The sequence below is a fragment of the Rhyacophila brunnea genome, unplaced genomic scaffold (genome assembly GCF_057557595.1).
Source record: "Rhyacophila brunnea isolate RB1 unplaced genomic scaffold, BYU_Rbru_1.0 scaffold_2, whole genome shotgun sequence".
Taxonomy (NCBI): Eukaryota; Metazoa; Arthropoda; class Insecta; order Trichoptera; family Rhyacophilidae; genus Rhyacophila; species Rhyacophila brunnea.
In genome coordinates, this window is record NW_028232859.1 from 6,671,967 (window position 1) to 6,690,174 (window position 18,208).

Sequence of the window (18,208 nt, forward strand, 5' to 3'; positions counted from 1 at the left end):
ACTAAGATTAAAATTTAATATTATTGTGTAGTGAATTAAAACTTTAAATTTCCTCAAAACTGTTAAGTTATAATAGCATATTTAGTGTTTAAATAAAAATGTCTATCCCTGATGTTGAATGTTTGGATTCGGACTATGAGATGGAAAGTGATAATGAAGAAGCTGCGCTAGTAGAACATCCCGACGATGTTGACGAGCCTTCCAATATAGGCAGTGATGAAGGAGTGGCTGAACCGTCTACCAGTGCAGCACCAGACAGTTTACTCCAATCGTGGACTGCGGGTCCCTTCGTGCCGATCACATACGATTTTGATAGTTTCAACTCAGGCGTTAACCCTAGTGTACAGCTCAATGAAAATTCCACTGAAATGGAATTTTTTCGTCATTTTCTTAACAAAACAATAATGAATACCATAGTTAACCATACAAATAATTACCACAACCATATGCTCAACACACAAGCCCACACTCCGAATGCAAGGATCCATGCCTGGTATGATACATGCCCAGAAGAGATGTATGTTTTTTATGCTGTATCAATGTTGATGACAAGAAATCGCCATCTCACAATTGAAGAACATTGGAGTGCTGATCCATTATTAAATTCTAAAATATTTGGCCAAACTATGATAAGAGATCGGTATGAGTTGATTCTACAAATGCTGCATTACTCTGATACCCAAATCCCTACTGGAGATCGTCTTTATAAAGTGCGCTCACTTCTTGACCACTGCAGAAAAATATTCAAAGAAACAATGCTACCAAACGAAAATCTCTGCATCGACGAAAGTATCATTGTTTTTAAAGGGAGATTAATATTCAAACAATTTATACCGTCAAAAAGACATAGGTTTGGAATCAAATTATTTGTGATTTGTGATGTGGAAACCGGTTATATTTTAGACTTTATTATTTATTGTGGTGTAGAAACCGAAATAAGTGATAGTGAACTTTTGGGAATATCTGGGGCTGTTGTCACCACTTTGATGAAGGATTATTTTGGTAAAGGGCATAAACTATTTTGTGATAATTGGTACAGCAGCCCAGAATTATTTCAGTTTCTACATAAAAAAGAGACAAATGCTTGCGGCACGGTACGTAAAACACGAAAGTCAATGCCAAAATTTGATAAACTGAAGAAAGGACAAGTAAAATCTCTTAACCGTGGCCCATTGCTCGTGTTAAAATGGCATGATAGGCGGGAAGTGCATATGATCAGTACCATGCACGATGACTCCATGGTACCGACAGATAAAATTAATAGGGCCACAGGACAACCCATTATAAAACCACAATGCGTTGTGGATTATAATAAAAATATGGGCACGGTAGACAAAGCTGACATGATGTTGAGCAGCCTCTCGTGTATGCGAAAGAGTCTTAAGTGGTATAAAAAGGTTGGATTCCACATCATAGATTTATTTTTATTAAATAGTAGCATACTTTACAAAGTTATCACCGGTAAAAAAATTAGTTTAGCTGAATTTCAATTAAACGTAATCCGGCAATTAATCGAAACATATGGCAGTGCCTCAAGACCATCGACATCACAAACTACTCGTGTAGTTAATAACCCAAAAAGAATTTTAAAAACAGAACTCCTAAGACATTTACCCCGTAAAATTCCTCCAACAGTAAATAAAACAAAACCATATCGAAGATGTCGTGTGTGTATTGCTTCAACTACTAAAGATAAAAAAAGAAAAATGACGAACATTATGTGTGAAGCATTTGATGTCGCTTTATGCTCTGTGCCCTGTTTTTATGACTACCATGACAAAATCAATTTTTGAAATATAGTTAAGCCATAAACATTAATTAGGTGTGACTGAAATATGAGACCAAGTTGTAAGGAAATAATATAACAATAACGATTGTGTGCGTTCTGTGTTGGTGTTAAAAAACGTGTGAACATTAATCATCGGCGCAAGTGTCTACCACTTATCCGGTATCATAGAGGCCACTTCACTCTGCGGTATGTACTCCAAGCGTGCTTTATTATGTATGACAGAATTTCTTAAAGCTCTGTTGCTTAATTTACGATCTTTTTGTTTATTTTCACATGCTGTAAAATTAAAAGGAATGTTTTATTATAGCTAGAGCCACTCAGTGGATTTTTAGGTACATTTTTAATGACGTTTCGGTATGATTTATGAATCGTAAAAATCGCAGCGCGCCCGAACAAGTACATGAGCGAAATTATGTCGCGATAAAAAGGTTAAACGTTGTAGATAATCTATTTATATAATTTTGAAGCCTTATTATCCTTTATATTTATTTTAAACATTTGATGACTGCATAAAGTATTTTTATTACATAAAATAGTATTCTTTTAAACCTCTCGCTCTAATGTTTTAGAATATAGTCATATTTCAGTACATCCATGTGCAGTGGTGTACCTAACCGATTTTTTTTTTTTTTTTAAACGGTACATGTTCAAACACGTTAACATCATTTTACTCCCTACTTCAATTATAGTTTGTCAATTTATGGCTACGGCCGTATGTTGTAGCTTAACCACTGGGGAATGCCAAAAGAAATGGCGTATTTCAAAAAAACACTACCTTATTCTTAGGTCAATAATTATTATAAAGCAATCATTATTCGTAGGATGTTTATCACACTTGAATGGTCAAAGACATAGCTTATAATTAGTATCTTTAGAATTATCTTCATATGTGTTAATCTTGCCCATTTTTTGAATAATAAAATGCCTAATTCTTGTCAAATTTGGGATCACAGAGATTATCAATATAATTTTTTATCGTAAATATTTCACTATAATAATGTCGATATAAATTATACTGATGGTATAATTTAACACTATTGCACATTTATGTACTGAAATATGACTATATTCTAAAACATTAGAGCGAGAGGTTTAAAAGAATACTACAGGAGGACCTCGACTTTCGCACATAATTGGTTCCTGAAAAGGTGTGCAAATGTCGAATGCTCGAAAGTAGAGGGAAGTAAAAAAAAATAAATTGTGTGTATTTTGAAATATTTATTTATCAAGTAAATATAAGATGTTTAAAAGACATGTTTAAGTGGGGTTTGCGGGTGTTTCCCTTAAAAAGTTATCAAGAGTTAACTCTTTGCCACTCTTCTTTTTCTTATTTTAAATAAAATATTTTAAATGGTAAATCATTAACTTTACAATATTGCTTAACTGCTGGCACGAAATGTAAAGTGAACCAATCTTTTAATATTAACGCAGTAAACCCAGGCTTTTTTATTTGATTACTGTAAGCAATTCTTTATCCTTCCCTTTCAATGCTCTGGGATTTTCTGGTTGATAAATTAACATTGGCATCAATTTTAAATCACCAGCCAAGTTTCCACCAAGAAGCAATGTCAATAGGTTTTTAGAAGGTTTATGCCCTGGGGCAACTGATTCTTCCTTAGATAAGAATGTACGACTAGGCATTTTTTTCCAAAATAAACCTGTGTCATCTACATTAAATATTTGGCTAGAGGAATATTCTCCATCTTCAATAATTTTGGATAATGAGGAAATAAATTCTTTTGCAGCATCTTTATCCGCATCAGCCGATTTTCCAGTGAATTTAATATAAACCAACTGTTACTTGCTTGAAAAATCGTGTTAGAATCTTCTTTTTCTAGCCTTCCAATCTTTGTACAAACTAAGAGCCTTCGCTTGAATAATTGAAATATTCAGAGGGACATCTTTTTGATGTTGGTCGTCGATCCATGATGACAAATATTTTTCCATTTCATCCATAACTATGCCGTGTCCTTTAGAAACAACCTTTAAAGATAATATATTTCCACAATTTTCAACGTATTCCTTAATTTTATTTTTATTTTTCAAAATTGAACATATCGTAGTAGACCTGTTTGTATCATACGAACGTCCGATTGAAGCAAAAGATTCACCGCAATCAGAATGTCATGTGAAGTTTATAAGTCCTTGATTTCTTTTTGTTCGTATCAACACTGCAGTTTTTCCGTTTCTCACTCATGTTTATAAATTTTTAGGGTGAAATATTTCAAATGAAGAAAATTAGCAAAACGCACAACATGACACGCCCGCACGCGCTTATGCGCAAGCCACCTATCCTAGCTAACTCACAAGCAAAGTGACGGGTGCGAGCAGGATGCAAGTGGCGCAAGAAATGCACTTGCTTGTGAGCGAGCGAGAAGGGGATATCTTAACCCCACGGCCAGCGCGACGTTTTAAAAAAATGATTTTTTTTGAAATGTGCGAAATAGCGAATTGTGCGAAAGTCGAACGTTCGTAAGTCGAGGTCCGCCTGTATTTTATGTAATAAAAATACTTTATGCAGTCATCAAATGTTTAAAATAAATATAAAGGATAATAAGGCTTCAAAATTATATAAATAGATTATCTACAACGTTTAAGGTATGTCCAGGATCATGCTTTGAAAATAGAAAAAAAGCTCAATTTTGACCCACGCTGAGCACGTCCGCCCTTAAACCAAAACGCAAAATTCCGTAGTTTTGTGTTAATTTTTTTTGCATTTCACTCTTAAAAATATTATGTTTATGTCCCATTAGGTGATTAAGCGGACCGAGCAAATAGCCCGGCATTCATCGGGGCCATACAATGCACAAGCACCAATTGTAATTTCAGTTGTTAATGATACTTATCTCTCATGTTGAATTTGTGCGCAATTTATATGTATTTAAAAATTGATCAAGATCATGGACTTACTTTATAATAGAGCATGCTTAGGAGGGGAAGTATCCTGGTGTAGGATGTTATCTGATGATACCTATTTATATATAATCTTCGACTGGAAGAAAAATTATAAATGAGGGAAATATTTGAATTTCAATATTTTTCTTGATTTATATTATATTGGTACTGTGGGAAATAATTTTGGCCTTTCCAATGTCTTAAGTTAAATGAAATTTTAATACTTTGGATATTTTCCATTGAATATGAATCTCATCAAGAAAAGGTATTAATTTGTCATGTCTTTACAAGATTCATTATCCAAAATATCTTATTCAGATGTAGTTCAATTTTCTTTTAACAGATGGCAGCGATGAGCTTTACGATTGCCTTTCGGACGCATTGCACTTGACTTCCGTTCTTCAAGAAGATGCTAGTCCGGGAGAGATACTCGCCCAAGCCAACCTGCATTCACATCTTTCGGATTCTTCAACTCACAACAGTGACGATGATTCTAAAAGGTAGATATCAAAAATATTCAAACTTACCTAAAGTACTGAAGGTTCCTCCCACAAAACACAAACCAGTTTTAAACAAATTTACATATTTTGCATAAATACACATGCATAAATCTAAAACGGTATGCTACTATTTTATAAATTATTACTTGGGTATATAATTTATATAGAGTTTTACTTAATTATGTGATAAATGTAAAATATAATAATTTGACACTGTACCATAACAATATATTAATTATTTTTGTTATATAATCTATCACACTGGCAACATTCTGAGTCATATAAAAACAGTTTCAAGTATCCAAAGATGTTCCTCTAGTTTCCAACCATTTGATCAGCGTTGGGGCAATGCGAACAGAATCAAACAGGCGTTTTTCGCCAAACGTCATCAAACTATTCACAGAGCAAGCTGTATGTATAAAGATAATTTTGTATTTAAATTATTGAAATATTGCCTAATAATATGATCGTGGAATGAATAATTTATTGCAGCTATCAGTATGGCAGTAGTGTACTGCTGTCCAGCTCTCCGAGCAGCAGTTCGAGCGAAGGTCTGTCGGACTTTGCCAACGGTGGACTGGAGGACATCAAACTTGCAAGCCATACTGACTGGGGTAAGAGGGACTAACTAATGTAATTTACAATCTGGATGCATTATTATCATACCATTATTGAAATCAATGGAATGATTTCAGTGTAGGCTGGAATTACTATTTACAACCACCACTAAAGTGATTATAACTTATAACATAATAAGAACACTTAAAATGGTGAACAATAAGGAGAATGAAATACTCACCTTCAAATTCTTCATAATGTATTCTAGTTTTATCTTAATTTACCCTAAAACCGATACCTCTCTATTCTTTTTAATGAAAAATACACAAGATATAATAATGTACTTATCATATATAATTTTATTATGATATTTTACATTATACAGTATTACCCAAATATGTCAAATAAATCCCTTTTCGCTCAGATGGAGCCTTCTGTGGTTTCCTATAAAAATCACTGAAGCAAGTTCCAGTTTGTCAAAAGTGCGACTTTCTATGCAACCTCAACAAACTTCTCCCTCATCGCTCCCCGATTTATATGAAAATTAATAGAACAGGGGTCCCTTTTTTGCTTCATATGTTTTACAATGCCGGAATTTAAAATAACTCCTCAGTTGTATATTGTTAGGAGATTTTGGCATGATAAATAACCACACCACATCAATTGCTGTGATTGTGGGATACAACTCATTTGGTACAAAAAATCTAGAAGGTATAAGTTGGACATGTTTCAAATTATGTACTCTATTTTTTATGTTTGAAAATTTTGTTTCATCAGGTAATATTTACTCTGACCTTGGAATGGGAAATGCTGTATACACTAGTGTGGACAGTCTCAACACGGGAGAACTCCCTCATCAGATATTTGCCAATGATTCCATTAAGGTTGAGGTCAGTCGCTTCTCTTTTTTAAATTTTCAAAACATTACAATTTTTTTTTAAATAATTTCTTGATTCTTATTTGCATACAGGACTTGAGGTATAATATTAAACAAGAGGAGATGAAGTTTGAACCGTCAACTCCAGGAAGAAGTACACCGTCGCCACAACGACCCAACGGAAAGCAATGGAAAGTGAACTGCATTCCACAGAAAGGTTACACATCCCGAATATTTATAAAATATTACTATTTTTTTCAATGCAATCTGTTAAGTTTTACCTTTTCTTACAGATCTAACGATGAACATTGACCTTCCACAATTCAAATTGGAAAGAGAAAGCGCAAAATTTACAGAAACATCAAATTTTAACCCGTCATCTATGTTAAATCAACCGTCAGCACTTGTTAGTCAGCAGCAGAATGTAATGCACGATGGTCATACACAAAGCAGTCGTCATATGGTTAAAATCTTCCCAGATACTCCGCCAATATCTCCCCCCGCTTCCGGATCCGGAATTAGCCCCCCTTCCTCTCCACCGTACGTTGTAATGGACACCTTGCAGCGAGTCAATTCTAATGCTGCTTCATCTCGTAAAATGGATCCATCAAATGGGGGATCCTCACCTGTTTATGTTCAGTTCGTTAAGAATGGAAACAGTGTGTCGACCAACTTAGCGGGAGTGGCTAATTCAAATAGCAGTGGCTGCATAGCTAGAAGCAAGATTAAAATACAACCGAAGCCATACTCAAAGCAGCCCGCTGTACCTCAAAATGGCAATGATAACCAGACGAAAAAGACAATTCTTCTCAGTGCTCAGGACTTCGCAGCATTATCAAAAAAGGTACACACACATTTCATTTTATTTACAATGAGGCAGGTTTTATTATGTTGATTGCATTGACTGGCATAATATTCTCATTTCTGTATATAAACTTTGCATCTGTGTATTTACTTTGACTACACAATCTATTTTATATATTATAATGATCAAAGAACTAAAATCCTTACCATATGTGTACATTGGTGAATCATGCATCACCTCCAATCAATCACTAAATGAAAGATGTTCTTGACTTATTGCTTAAGGGCCCACATGCTCAGCGTAGGTCAAAATGGAGCTTTTATGGTATTTTCAGAGCATAACCCTGGACATTCCTTAAACGTTGTAGATATTAGTAGTATCTAAAACATTAGAGCGAAAGGTTTAAAAGAATACTATTTTATGTAATAAAAATACTTTATGCAGTCATCAAATTTTGAATATAAAGGATAATAAGAGCGGCATGCACAATCTAAGATTTCGATCCTAAGGATAAGTCGCCGAAAAGCATGACTTAACTATAGACAATCCTGAGTATAGAGTTAAGGAATCCTTAACCATAGACTACTTTTGTTATGAACACGCCCCCTTCTGTATTACCATTTACCACTGACAGCTGATGTCAAAATAAATTCGCATGTTTATAAAACAGTCCATACACTCAAATTCATTTAACAATGTATCTCAATATGGATATTGATAGTGTTAATTCGTTTGGGATGTACTTGCAGAATATTATTTTACTTTTATACGCCAGCCCGCAGAAATACAAGATGCCAGGTGATAGAATGACACTTGACGCTTGTTACCATGTTAAAAAAATATCTTGCGGTGCCTGTGGAATCACGTATAATGACGTATAACGGAAACAGAAGAGTATTATAATTAAATATTAATATGTATTTATAGTTATTGCATTTATAAAATGCAGTTGTCATATTTTTGTCATCGTTTAACAATTATAAAATAATTTACCTAAACTATAGGAAAGAGAATTTTTAAATATGGTTTTATTTTCAATAGAAATGATCTTAACTAAGGATAATGTTTCTGCATAGTGTTTTCTGCTAAGGAAATTTTAGTTATGACAAATGTTTCTGCATTCCGCTCTAAGGCTTCAAAATTATATAAATAGATTATCTACAACATTTAAGTAAAGTCCATGCTCTGAAAATACCATAAAAGCTCCATTTTGGTTTATGCTGAGTATGTGGGCCGTTAAGATATTTCCTTCGTACAATTTAAAATACATATTTTTAAAATTTAAAAAAAAGGGTAAAAGTAGGTACTTCCTTAATAAATAAATTCGTAAGGGTTCGTTGTGTTGTTGAAGGTGAAACCTGAGCTCGTACCTGGCTCACCACAATAGCTCACTGTACACTGATAGAGTCACGGAAAGCCGTGTGTACCGTTGTCAGTGTAAGCAAGACTACTATGCTAAGTCAGGGCCAAGCTGGCCCAAGGTTAACTGATGTTTCTAGGCCGTGTGTCGCCTTATATTGCCAACTAGGCGACCCCTTCCTCGCCGTCCAGCTGATAAAGCCGGTGCGCTTCGGTGGGGAACGACTCGATAGTGGGAAGGCGCTGTGGTGGGGGCGCCCGCGTTGACTGTAGGCGATGGCCGCTGTGCGAGTGAGAAAGTATTCGGAGGTCCCGCGCTACAAAATCTCTTTATCTATTTATTCTTTCCAGTTGTCTGGATGTAATCCAGTTGCAAACCCGACAACAATTGTCACAACCAAATCAGTTAATTCAGGCTCTCCTCAGAACATCGCCAAGTTAATGGAATCCAAAATGATCACAATCGTGCCTGCCGCTGATCACAATTTCAAAAGACATATTTCTAAAGTGGATCGGAATTCTACAGATGAGGTTTTCTCTACCATAAATGGCAACACTACTTCGATTCAACAGGTATAATATATTTTTCAAATTCAATTCAAAATTTCACAATCAAATTACAATGACGGGAAATACATGCATGATTAGTATTTATTTAATTTATTTAGCCGCAAAGTAATCATAGCTTCATGTGATATTAGCAGGCGTTATCTGCTCCCATCATTCTGAAGAAACGAGAAGCACTCCAGCCCATTGCGGCGTCAATCACCAGTTCCAGTTCGATGGAAGTGGAAGGCAATTGCTCTCCGGTTGGAATTAATGGCCTACCGCCTGAAATTGCAGTCAAAGCGCTTAAAAAACAGCAAAGAATGATTAAAAACAGGTACATATTATTAAAAAGTACAGCAATTTTTTTATCTATTTAACTATCAGATAAATAATAAATGATTTTAGTTAAACTTTTTTTTTATTCAATGATTTAATAATGGAATGTTTATTATTAATTATAAAATCTCAAAAACATACAGTATAACCTCGGTTATGCAGATTTCTTTTTGATTATCAGTTTCGTTTGATTATAAGAGAAAAAGTAAAAAATGGTGATTTTTTCGATTATTCAACCATTGCAGCCAGATTGCAATGGTTATGGGTTTGAGTTTGAGTCACATTCTGTACAATTTTTTTTCTTATTAGAAATATTGACATGTTCCAAATTATAATAAATATTTTTTTTTTGTTTTCACTATCAGAGAGTCAGCATGCCTATCCCGCAAGAAGAAGAAGGAGTATGTTACAGCATTGGAAATGCGTTTGGCCGAAACCGAAACGGAATTGATGCAAGTGCGGGCTGAAAATGCAGCGCTGAGAGCTCGTCTCGCAGCCATGTCCAGGCCTGTGAACACAAACACATTGCCATTGAACCCTATAGTTACCCCGATGGTCTCTAAATCTCTAGCAGTCAAATCTTCCAATGGACTGAAGGCGGTCGCGGGCTTAATGGCTGCTTCTCTGCATCGAAAGAGTGCCGCTATTCTGCTTGCTGTCATGTTCATGGTGTCTGTTAACATTGGGGGATTCGGGTATGTATTATTTGAAGTTTTTTTTAACCACTTGACTGTTTATCCCGAGTGTGACTCGGGCATACGTTTTCTTCGCACACTGACTAGCCCGAGTCTGACTCGGGTGTTTTTTTTATCAACTTGACAGGAATGTTTATCACGAGCTACATTCGGGAAGATCGTATTTCAACTTGTGACACAGTTTATTATTTGTTTTGACTGGTATTTGAGTGATATATGAGCCATATGACATAATAAAAGCTTTATTTACTGCCAGGCAGAGCGGGCCTGATTAGTCAATGACTTAATTGTTCCATTCATAGTTATTTTTGTGTTAGGTATGTCGCATGTTATTGTAATTTGAATTTAGTTACTTTTGTTATTTTGGAGCACATTTTAGAAGTAAGTTCGTAAAAAATAAGTATATATTATTTATACTTATTAGCTTCATTTTAGTTACCAACCAATACCATCTACGGCGAATAAAGAAAGGCCTACTAGACGTGCAAAGTATGCTGCTCACATATGAATGAAAACGACAAACGAATACGGAATGAGACGAGATTGTGATGTAGGGTTGTGTATTGAATTTTTCAAAATTTACCATACCAAAAAGACTTTATTATTTCCGTAAAATTTAAAACATAAACCTACATATCTGTTGTGATAAAAAGTAAAAAAACATGTAAACAATTTATAATAAAACGTTAAAAGAAAATTTGACATTTTTCATAAAATTTTAAATATTGTAAAAAAGTGTTAATTTAATGTGAAAAAAAGTAAAACAAAAGTAAGAATAAAATTTTTAATAAATTGTTTATAAAATGTTTAAAAAAATATCTGACAATTTTTAGACACCCTTTCTCACCAAAATATAACTGGGAAGTGGTTAATATATATGTTCCGCCGAATGTGCGAAATGGACTATTGAAATGAGCAAAATTTTGCCTAAATCATGAAAAATGCAAGCACGTTGCCTTATTCATGCATTAGACAAAATATCTGCCGAGTGCGTGAATTCGGCAGTAATTTTTCTGCCTAGTTCATGCATTGGACAAATTAGATAGTAGCGCTACGGTGGTGTTTTTTTCCAACTAAACTAAATGTGTCAAATGCTCATGCATTGGTCAAAATGTATGTATATTATCTATGGTCAAAATAGATTGTCGCGCTCCGGTGGTATTTTTTGCAACTAATCAAACTAACCAAATGTGTCAAATGTCATTTATAATATAAAAATATACCAATCAATAGCTACAATGACGTACATATCCATTTACTATGCGCAAAAAAAATCTAGAACTATAATATGATAACGGAAGAATTTTATTAAAAGGTATTTTCGCGATTTGATTCGTGCTTGGGTATCTAAATCGTGCAATGGTCGATTGTATGTTTGTGATGGTTTGTTGATACTTGTTAGCTAACCTCAAAATGGACATTCAGATGAATTCAGAATTACAAAACCTAACCTAACCTAACCCAACCTAACCTAATAATAATAATAATAATATTATATTATGTCCAATTATAACTAATAAAACCATCCGTATTAAATTTACTTTTTTACTGTCAGTACTGACAGTTTAAGAATTTCATACCCTGGCGAATTCACGCACTCGGCAGATATTTTACCGCTAACGGGCTTGACTATTACATGAATTAGCCAAAATTTTGCCCATTTCATGTAATAGTCAATTTCGCACATTAGGCGTAACGTATACATATATATAATATATTTATGTTTTTTTATTGTGTTGAATAAGCCTAGCAGTTACTATCAGCAGATGGCTGAAAAGACATTGTGTTGTGCAATGAGAGAAATGAATTATGGACATCTTTACCAGATGAATTAATTCAAACTGATATTGATGTTAATATAAACACTAAGGAGAAAAGAATACATATTATAATGCTTTAAAGAATAGCTTTGTGATTGTTTTTAGGACATATTGGTTACGAGGTGAAACAGCAGGAATTTCAGCCAGATTAGGACCTGTGCCTCATCATACAAGAGCTTTGCTGTGGCAAGTGGATGATTCTCAGCAAGGATCTGAGGAAGATTCTTATGCCCCCGATGGAAATGGTTAGGAAAAATTTAATATGGTCAAATTTCCATTATTAATTTGACAGAGTTTGAATTTATCCAATAAAATTACTTATGATTTAAGTCTCAAAAATATAAATTCGTTTTCGATTGCATTGATTGCATGATAAATTGATGTGGATATTTTAGATTTACGCCACATTGATCAGTCGCTGGACAACACGTCGTCGTCCGTTTGGAAGTCGTGTCCTCCCGTCGGTCCTGTCAACTCTTCGGAGAGTGCCCGTCTGGCAGGAGAGCTCACCAGATGGATCACCGGGGCCACTTATACAAACCTCACATTGAAACGGGAAGATTTGACTCTAGTTGCCGAAGACAATGATAACGTAGTTGGTGAGACAATTTGAATTATAATTCTGCTTAATTTGTCAAATTACTGTTTATCATTTTCAGCAGCAACCTTTTTATTAGTAAGACTAGCTCATCCCAAGGCCTGAACAAAAACGATGCATGAGTGCGAGTGAGAAAGTATTCGGCACCCTTATAATCTCTGCGACACGAGCTAGAGTAAGATAAAAGGTCTACATATTTTTGAGTCAGTTTCCAAAAGTATCGCTGGCAAATCGTGGTGAATCGCTTCACGTAGCATCGATAATTTGCGAGTTCGTGTTGCTAAATTTGCTGTTTTTTGTGTTAAACATAAAGTCAGTGGTATATATTTTTAGTTAATTAAGTAGGAAAGGTGGTTCTGCGTGTTGTATTAAAATATGGTAGCCGTACTGATAAGCAAGAAAATGGTATTACGTTTCATAGGTAAGTTGATACATGTTCGTGACAATTTATTTGTATATTATTATTTATTTTAATATCTAATAAATTATGGATATCTTTACCTAATGGTTGCATTTTGACCGCTTAAAAATACCATATAACGTAAAAAAATAGAAAATTATATTTTAATTCTGAGCGTCTAGTGCGAGCACTAGCGAAATGGTCTATGGTCTCGAACATTTGTAGGCGAATGCGTTCGCTCGCCCACAAACCAAACGCACGGCACGTAGCTTCATTTAGCAATGCAACGGGTGGCGTCTAGATGTATCTATAGTCTATGGCTCATCCACTTTTTTTAAATGTTCGCGAGCCGCCGCACAGTGGTCAAATGTCATTATATAAGATATTTTCTAGACATTATTTTTAATCAAATCTGTACATACCAGATACTCCGGTCAATGTCCTCGTTGTATTATGTATTCACAAGATGGAACTCAATGTCAGCACTAGTGAGATCGTTGACACAGCATGCTGGCAGCAAGTGTCTTGAGGTCAGTTTCAATGTTTACGCTTGCTGCTCTCAGTATATTATTATCATTGTTTACGGCCATTTAATAAATCTGAAATGGTTTAAATGGCTTGTTCTTAATATTCTTAAATGTATCACTACGTGTTGTAAAAATATTTTTATCATAAAAATGAATATATTTTTCATATCTTCCGTGGTTTTTTTAAATCGGAGTATCATCTAATATGTAAAGTATTGAAGTTATGTTTTGAAAATCTTGTAACTTTTTTGTAATTTGGATAGCCCAGGGGTCGGCAAACTCTTGCACCAAAAGAGCCAAATATGAGTATCACAACGGTTATAATTTTTTTTCGAGAGCCATACATATATTTTTATAAATATGATTTATTTCAGTGAATGTTATTGTTTATTTATCAAGTGAAGAAGATTTTCCGAATAAAACTAACCCAAATATAAGTTTTTTTATTGTTGACATTATAAATACAATTTTTACAGAAAATGAGTTAAATACAATTTTCACGCATTCCTTAAAACTAATGTGAACAATGACCTTCCTTGCATTTCTTTAGAGAGTGTCTGTATGTTTAGTAGTAGTTTTCAATTTTAGGCGTGACTCCAAATTCTTATCGGTTATTTGGCTTCTCTAAATGCTATTTATATTGTTCATCGTAGTATCTACCTTATTATGTAGATCTTTTAGAGCGCTCCGCTGTGTTGTGAAATTTAATTGCATTTTTCTCTCTCCAAATCCTCAATTTTGGTGCCAAGACCTACAAATTTGGAGCTACATAACTCTTTGCTTGTTAAATCCACCAAAAAAAAATTATTTCAAAAGTGCTCGTGTCAATATGAAATGGAGAAAAAATTAATTTGTCGACTTTTGCAATGGGCGGATTTAAAACGACAACAATCATACCTTTTTTGTAAAAAATGTGAATTGGGAATTTGGCAAAGAGCCGCACGTCAACACCCAAAGAGCCGCATGTGGCTCGCGAGCCGCGGTTTGCCGACCCCTGGGATAGCCGAATAATATAAAGAAAATATTATATACCTTCAACCTTAAAATTATCTATATTAAGTTGTATAACATTAATGGCAGGTTTCCTTGAAGTACAGTAGGCACTCATTTATGTAGTAACACAAATTTTGTACGAGTGTATTAAATTAAAAATATTATTTATTTTTTCCGGAAAGAAAGGGGTCTACTGACCACTACTGTTTATTCTTTAAACTTTCAATTTGATGCACATTCATCACATTCACCCAGAGAGGAATATAACTTGAAACTACATCATATATCAATGATATTATCTGTTGCAGCGCTATAAACTTTAAAAGTTGTTAGTCGGTAACGGCTGAAAGCTCGTGAATGTCCAAAAAAACTAACAATTGAAGAATCAATATTTTTTTAATTGAAAATAATATTCTTATGGAAGTAATTATATATTTTTATCACAATTTAAGATTTAAAACTTATCGTACTTTATTCAATCGATAGATACTTCTGAGACAATGGCGGAGAGGCATCTGCAAAAGCTGTATGGACTCAGTGATAAACCAAAACACGATGGTGGCGGAAACCGACTTGTCAAGTCTGTCAGTGGTGAGATATTATTAAATTTCATTGTGATTAGAGATTCAATTGATTTGGGCAATAATGTAGCTACAAAGCAATTTTTAAATCAATAGAACCTCGATTATCCCGATTGAACAACAAAAAATTAACATAAAAAAATAGCAGATTCTATAAATTTGTTACATAACACGCGTCTAACAATGTATGCAACAAAATTCCACAGTCTCATGGCAGACTCAAGTACATTCAAGGGTTTAGGATCACGGAGCCTATCAACAACAGCACAGAAATGTATAGTATGTACTAAGAAATTTATTAAATAAAGCACACTTTACTGAAGTATATCCTATAAACAGATTTATGTATGATATAGTGCTTTGTGTCTCCAATAAATATGCTTACGGCATTATCAAAACCGGGGCTTACTCAAAAGATGAATTTTTGTAGTTAGCCCTGTGATCCTAAACCACCAATATGCACTAATAGAGTGAAATAATATTAATGTTAATTTTTTTAGACAAACAAGAAGTGGAAAAAATTGAGGGCAGAACCCCCAGCAACGAACCCATGATAATCAGGTCGTCGGTGGCGTTAGAGGAGAGTATTCGTGATTGGGCCAGCGTCTTGGGAAGGCGGGCGGACACTTTCTATTTGGTCGCTTTGCGAGGAGACGGCTTGCTTTTACCGGCCAAAGATCACAACTACACTCTGCCACCTAAAATGGCACTGGTTTTGCCGCCTACCTCCTTCAATGGTAATTCAAATACTTTTATACAGCCACCCTTATATCTCATATTTTTATTTCTTTGTCCATGTACTCTTAGTCAGACAATATTGACCACGCGACGCCTTCAAGAATCCCTGTTATGACATTGCAGCGTATACAGCCTGTGGATGGCATTAACGTTCTGTCAGAGTGCCGGGATCTAGTTTGCTTGAAGAGAGGCTTTGCCATTGTGTCTTAGCTGGGTCCAATATCACGTCTTCGCTACTTCACTTGATGTGATGAGAGACTGCACGATCCGTTATCTCATCATCTATTCCTTGATGTCTACCTGACATTTTAGGTCAACGATAAACATGGCTGAGTGGAAGGGAAAAACATTAAAAATTTATGCTTACATTAAATGCTCACAAGGCTGTATAAATAATTCCAATAGATATTCTATGTTATGATTTATATTCAATCCATGTGTATCTGTATCTCTAGTATGTTTTTTGTATTGCAGAATCCATGTCTGAGGAGTTTGTGACTTTACTGCAAGTGGATTGTGCCGTTTTGGATACATCGCTATTAAGACTCCGGGCTGATTCGATACCTAGGCGTCTTATGGTGAGATATTTATAATTTCTGTTGCAAATGTTTCCCATTACGTTGCCGTCTTTTTTACATTGCAAATAATTTATTGTGTGAAGAGTTTTTATGATGTGCTTTGTTTTCAGGGTGAAGATTTTGCGTTCAGCGCCCCAAAGGAAAATTTAAATGTGAAAGTATTGCCAGCTGTGAAAAGTAACGATAATGCCATCCTCAAGAAGGTATTTCAAAATAAAACATCGCGCATTACCAACCCGTCCGTCTTCCCTTCTGACTCAACATTCGAAGGTGTAAACACAAGATGGCGTCGATTTTCTAGAAAAAATACTGAAAAATTGCATCCCAGCATTGTGAATATTAACCGTAATATGACAGGTCCCTTGGCTATGAAATATGAAAAGAATGTGTTGCCCAATTATGCCATGAGACAGTCGAATCAGTCGAAAACTTCAGGCGGCACTGCTGGTGATCACGATTTTTCCTTTTTTTATAAAACAGCCGTCGTAAAACCGACTGACCGAGCGTATCGTAAAAAGAGATTTGTCAATTTTTCAAAAGAGAGACTCGATAGAGGAAATATTTCGTACAGCAGTATTAAAAATTCTTTTAAATTAAGTTCTCCAATCGAAGGTAAGCCGTCGAGGGGAGCCGTTCTGCCAAACATTATAAATGATAGAAAGTTACGAAGTACCGGAGTTAACTGATTTCAGCGGGCAATCCGTAATAAGTAACACTGAGTTCCTAAAGATTTGCATCGTTTATCTCAATCGTAATATTTGTATATCTAAATCTTAATTAAGAGTACATTTTATATCGTCTATGTATTTATTAAGCGACAAAAATGAACCCAAATCTAATATAATTTTTGTTATGAAACTTCATGAACCTTGTCTAAATTTGTTTTTCTTCCACGATTCGTAGTGAGTATGTAATTGTTTCAAAACAAGAAATTATAGTTGACAGTGATTACTTATAGTATTGGTTTGGACCAGCTAGCTAATTTAAATTATCTTCTAAGCGAGATTTGTATTACCTACTCGATAATCATTGTTGTATATTGAATAAGAGGTTTTGTACTATCTCAATATATATTAATTATTTAAGTATCTCTCGTACAATCACCGTTGCACTGAGTTATGTCAAGAAGACGTATGACCTTTATTCAAATTTACAATTTGATTGATTATTTAAGACCTAAAATTAAATATTGCGTGCATTTTACAAATATTTTATAGAAAAAATTAATATATAAACATAGTAATTATAATAATATATCAATACCACATTAGAATAGGTTCGTTAATATGTTAAATAATTAATGACACATCAGTGTGTAACTGAATATTAAGGATTATTTCTATACTTGATACATCTTTTAGTAGTACATAATTAATATAATATGAATGGACTATATTTATTTCTCGTTAAATGTTGATAGTATTTTTATTGAACTATTAGATTAAGACAAATCAGATACATGTGAACATAGACACGAAGCTATATAGGCTGGCACGTACCTAACTGGGTAACTTAAAAGGTTTTAATATTCTATTCACCTGTCTTGAAATTTAGACATTAAAATCATGTCGTAGACTGTTTTACACATTTTTCCTACATTAAAATTTAGA

At 34.4% G+C, this 18,208-nt stretch overlaps 1 protein-coding gene across 2 annotated transcripts in view; it reads left to right on the plus strand.

Moving 5' to 3' along the window:
- The window catches only part of Atf6 (bZIP_ATF6 domain-containing protein ATf6), a 30,855-nt gene extending 13,040 nt beyond the window's left edge, over nucleotides 1-17,815 (plus strand). Inside the window, exons 2-15 of one of the 2 annotated variants that reach the window (XM_085947111.1) lie at nucleotides 5,028-5,184; nucleotides 5,677-5,798; nucleotides 6,520-6,632; nucleotides 6,713-6,836; nucleotides 6,913-7,463; nucleotides 9,135-9,356; nucleotides 9,485-9,666; nucleotides 10,034-10,363; nucleotides 12,289-12,428; nucleotides 12,579-12,782; nucleotides 15,188-15,292; nucleotides 15,783-16,019; nucleotides 16,495-16,598; nucleotides 16,709-17,815. In XM_085947111.1, the coding sequence (XP_085803237.1) occupies nucleotides 5,028-5,184; nucleotides 5,677-5,798; nucleotides 6,520-6,632; nucleotides 6,713-6,836; nucleotides 6,913-7,463; nucleotides 9,135-9,356; nucleotides 9,485-9,666; nucleotides 10,034-10,363; nucleotides 12,289-12,428; nucleotides 12,579-12,782; nucleotides 15,188-15,292; nucleotides 15,783-16,019; nucleotides 16,495-16,598; nucleotides 16,709-17,284 (3,167 nt within the window). In that variant the 3' untranslated portion in view covers nucleotides 17,285-17,815. The remainder of the gene's footprint in view (nucleotides 1-5,027; nucleotides 5,185-5,676; nucleotides 5,799-6,519; nucleotides 6,633-6,712; nucleotides 6,837-6,912; nucleotides 7,464-9,134; nucleotides 9,357-9,484; nucleotides 9,667-10,033; nucleotides 10,364-12,288; nucleotides 12,429-12,578; nucleotides 12,783-15,187; nucleotides 15,293-15,782; nucleotides 16,020-16,494; nucleotides 16,599-16,708) is intronic. The other variant, XM_085947112.1, reaches the window with a different exon arrangement.
- The last annotated feature ends 393 nt before the right edge of the window (nucleotides 17,816-18,208 follow it).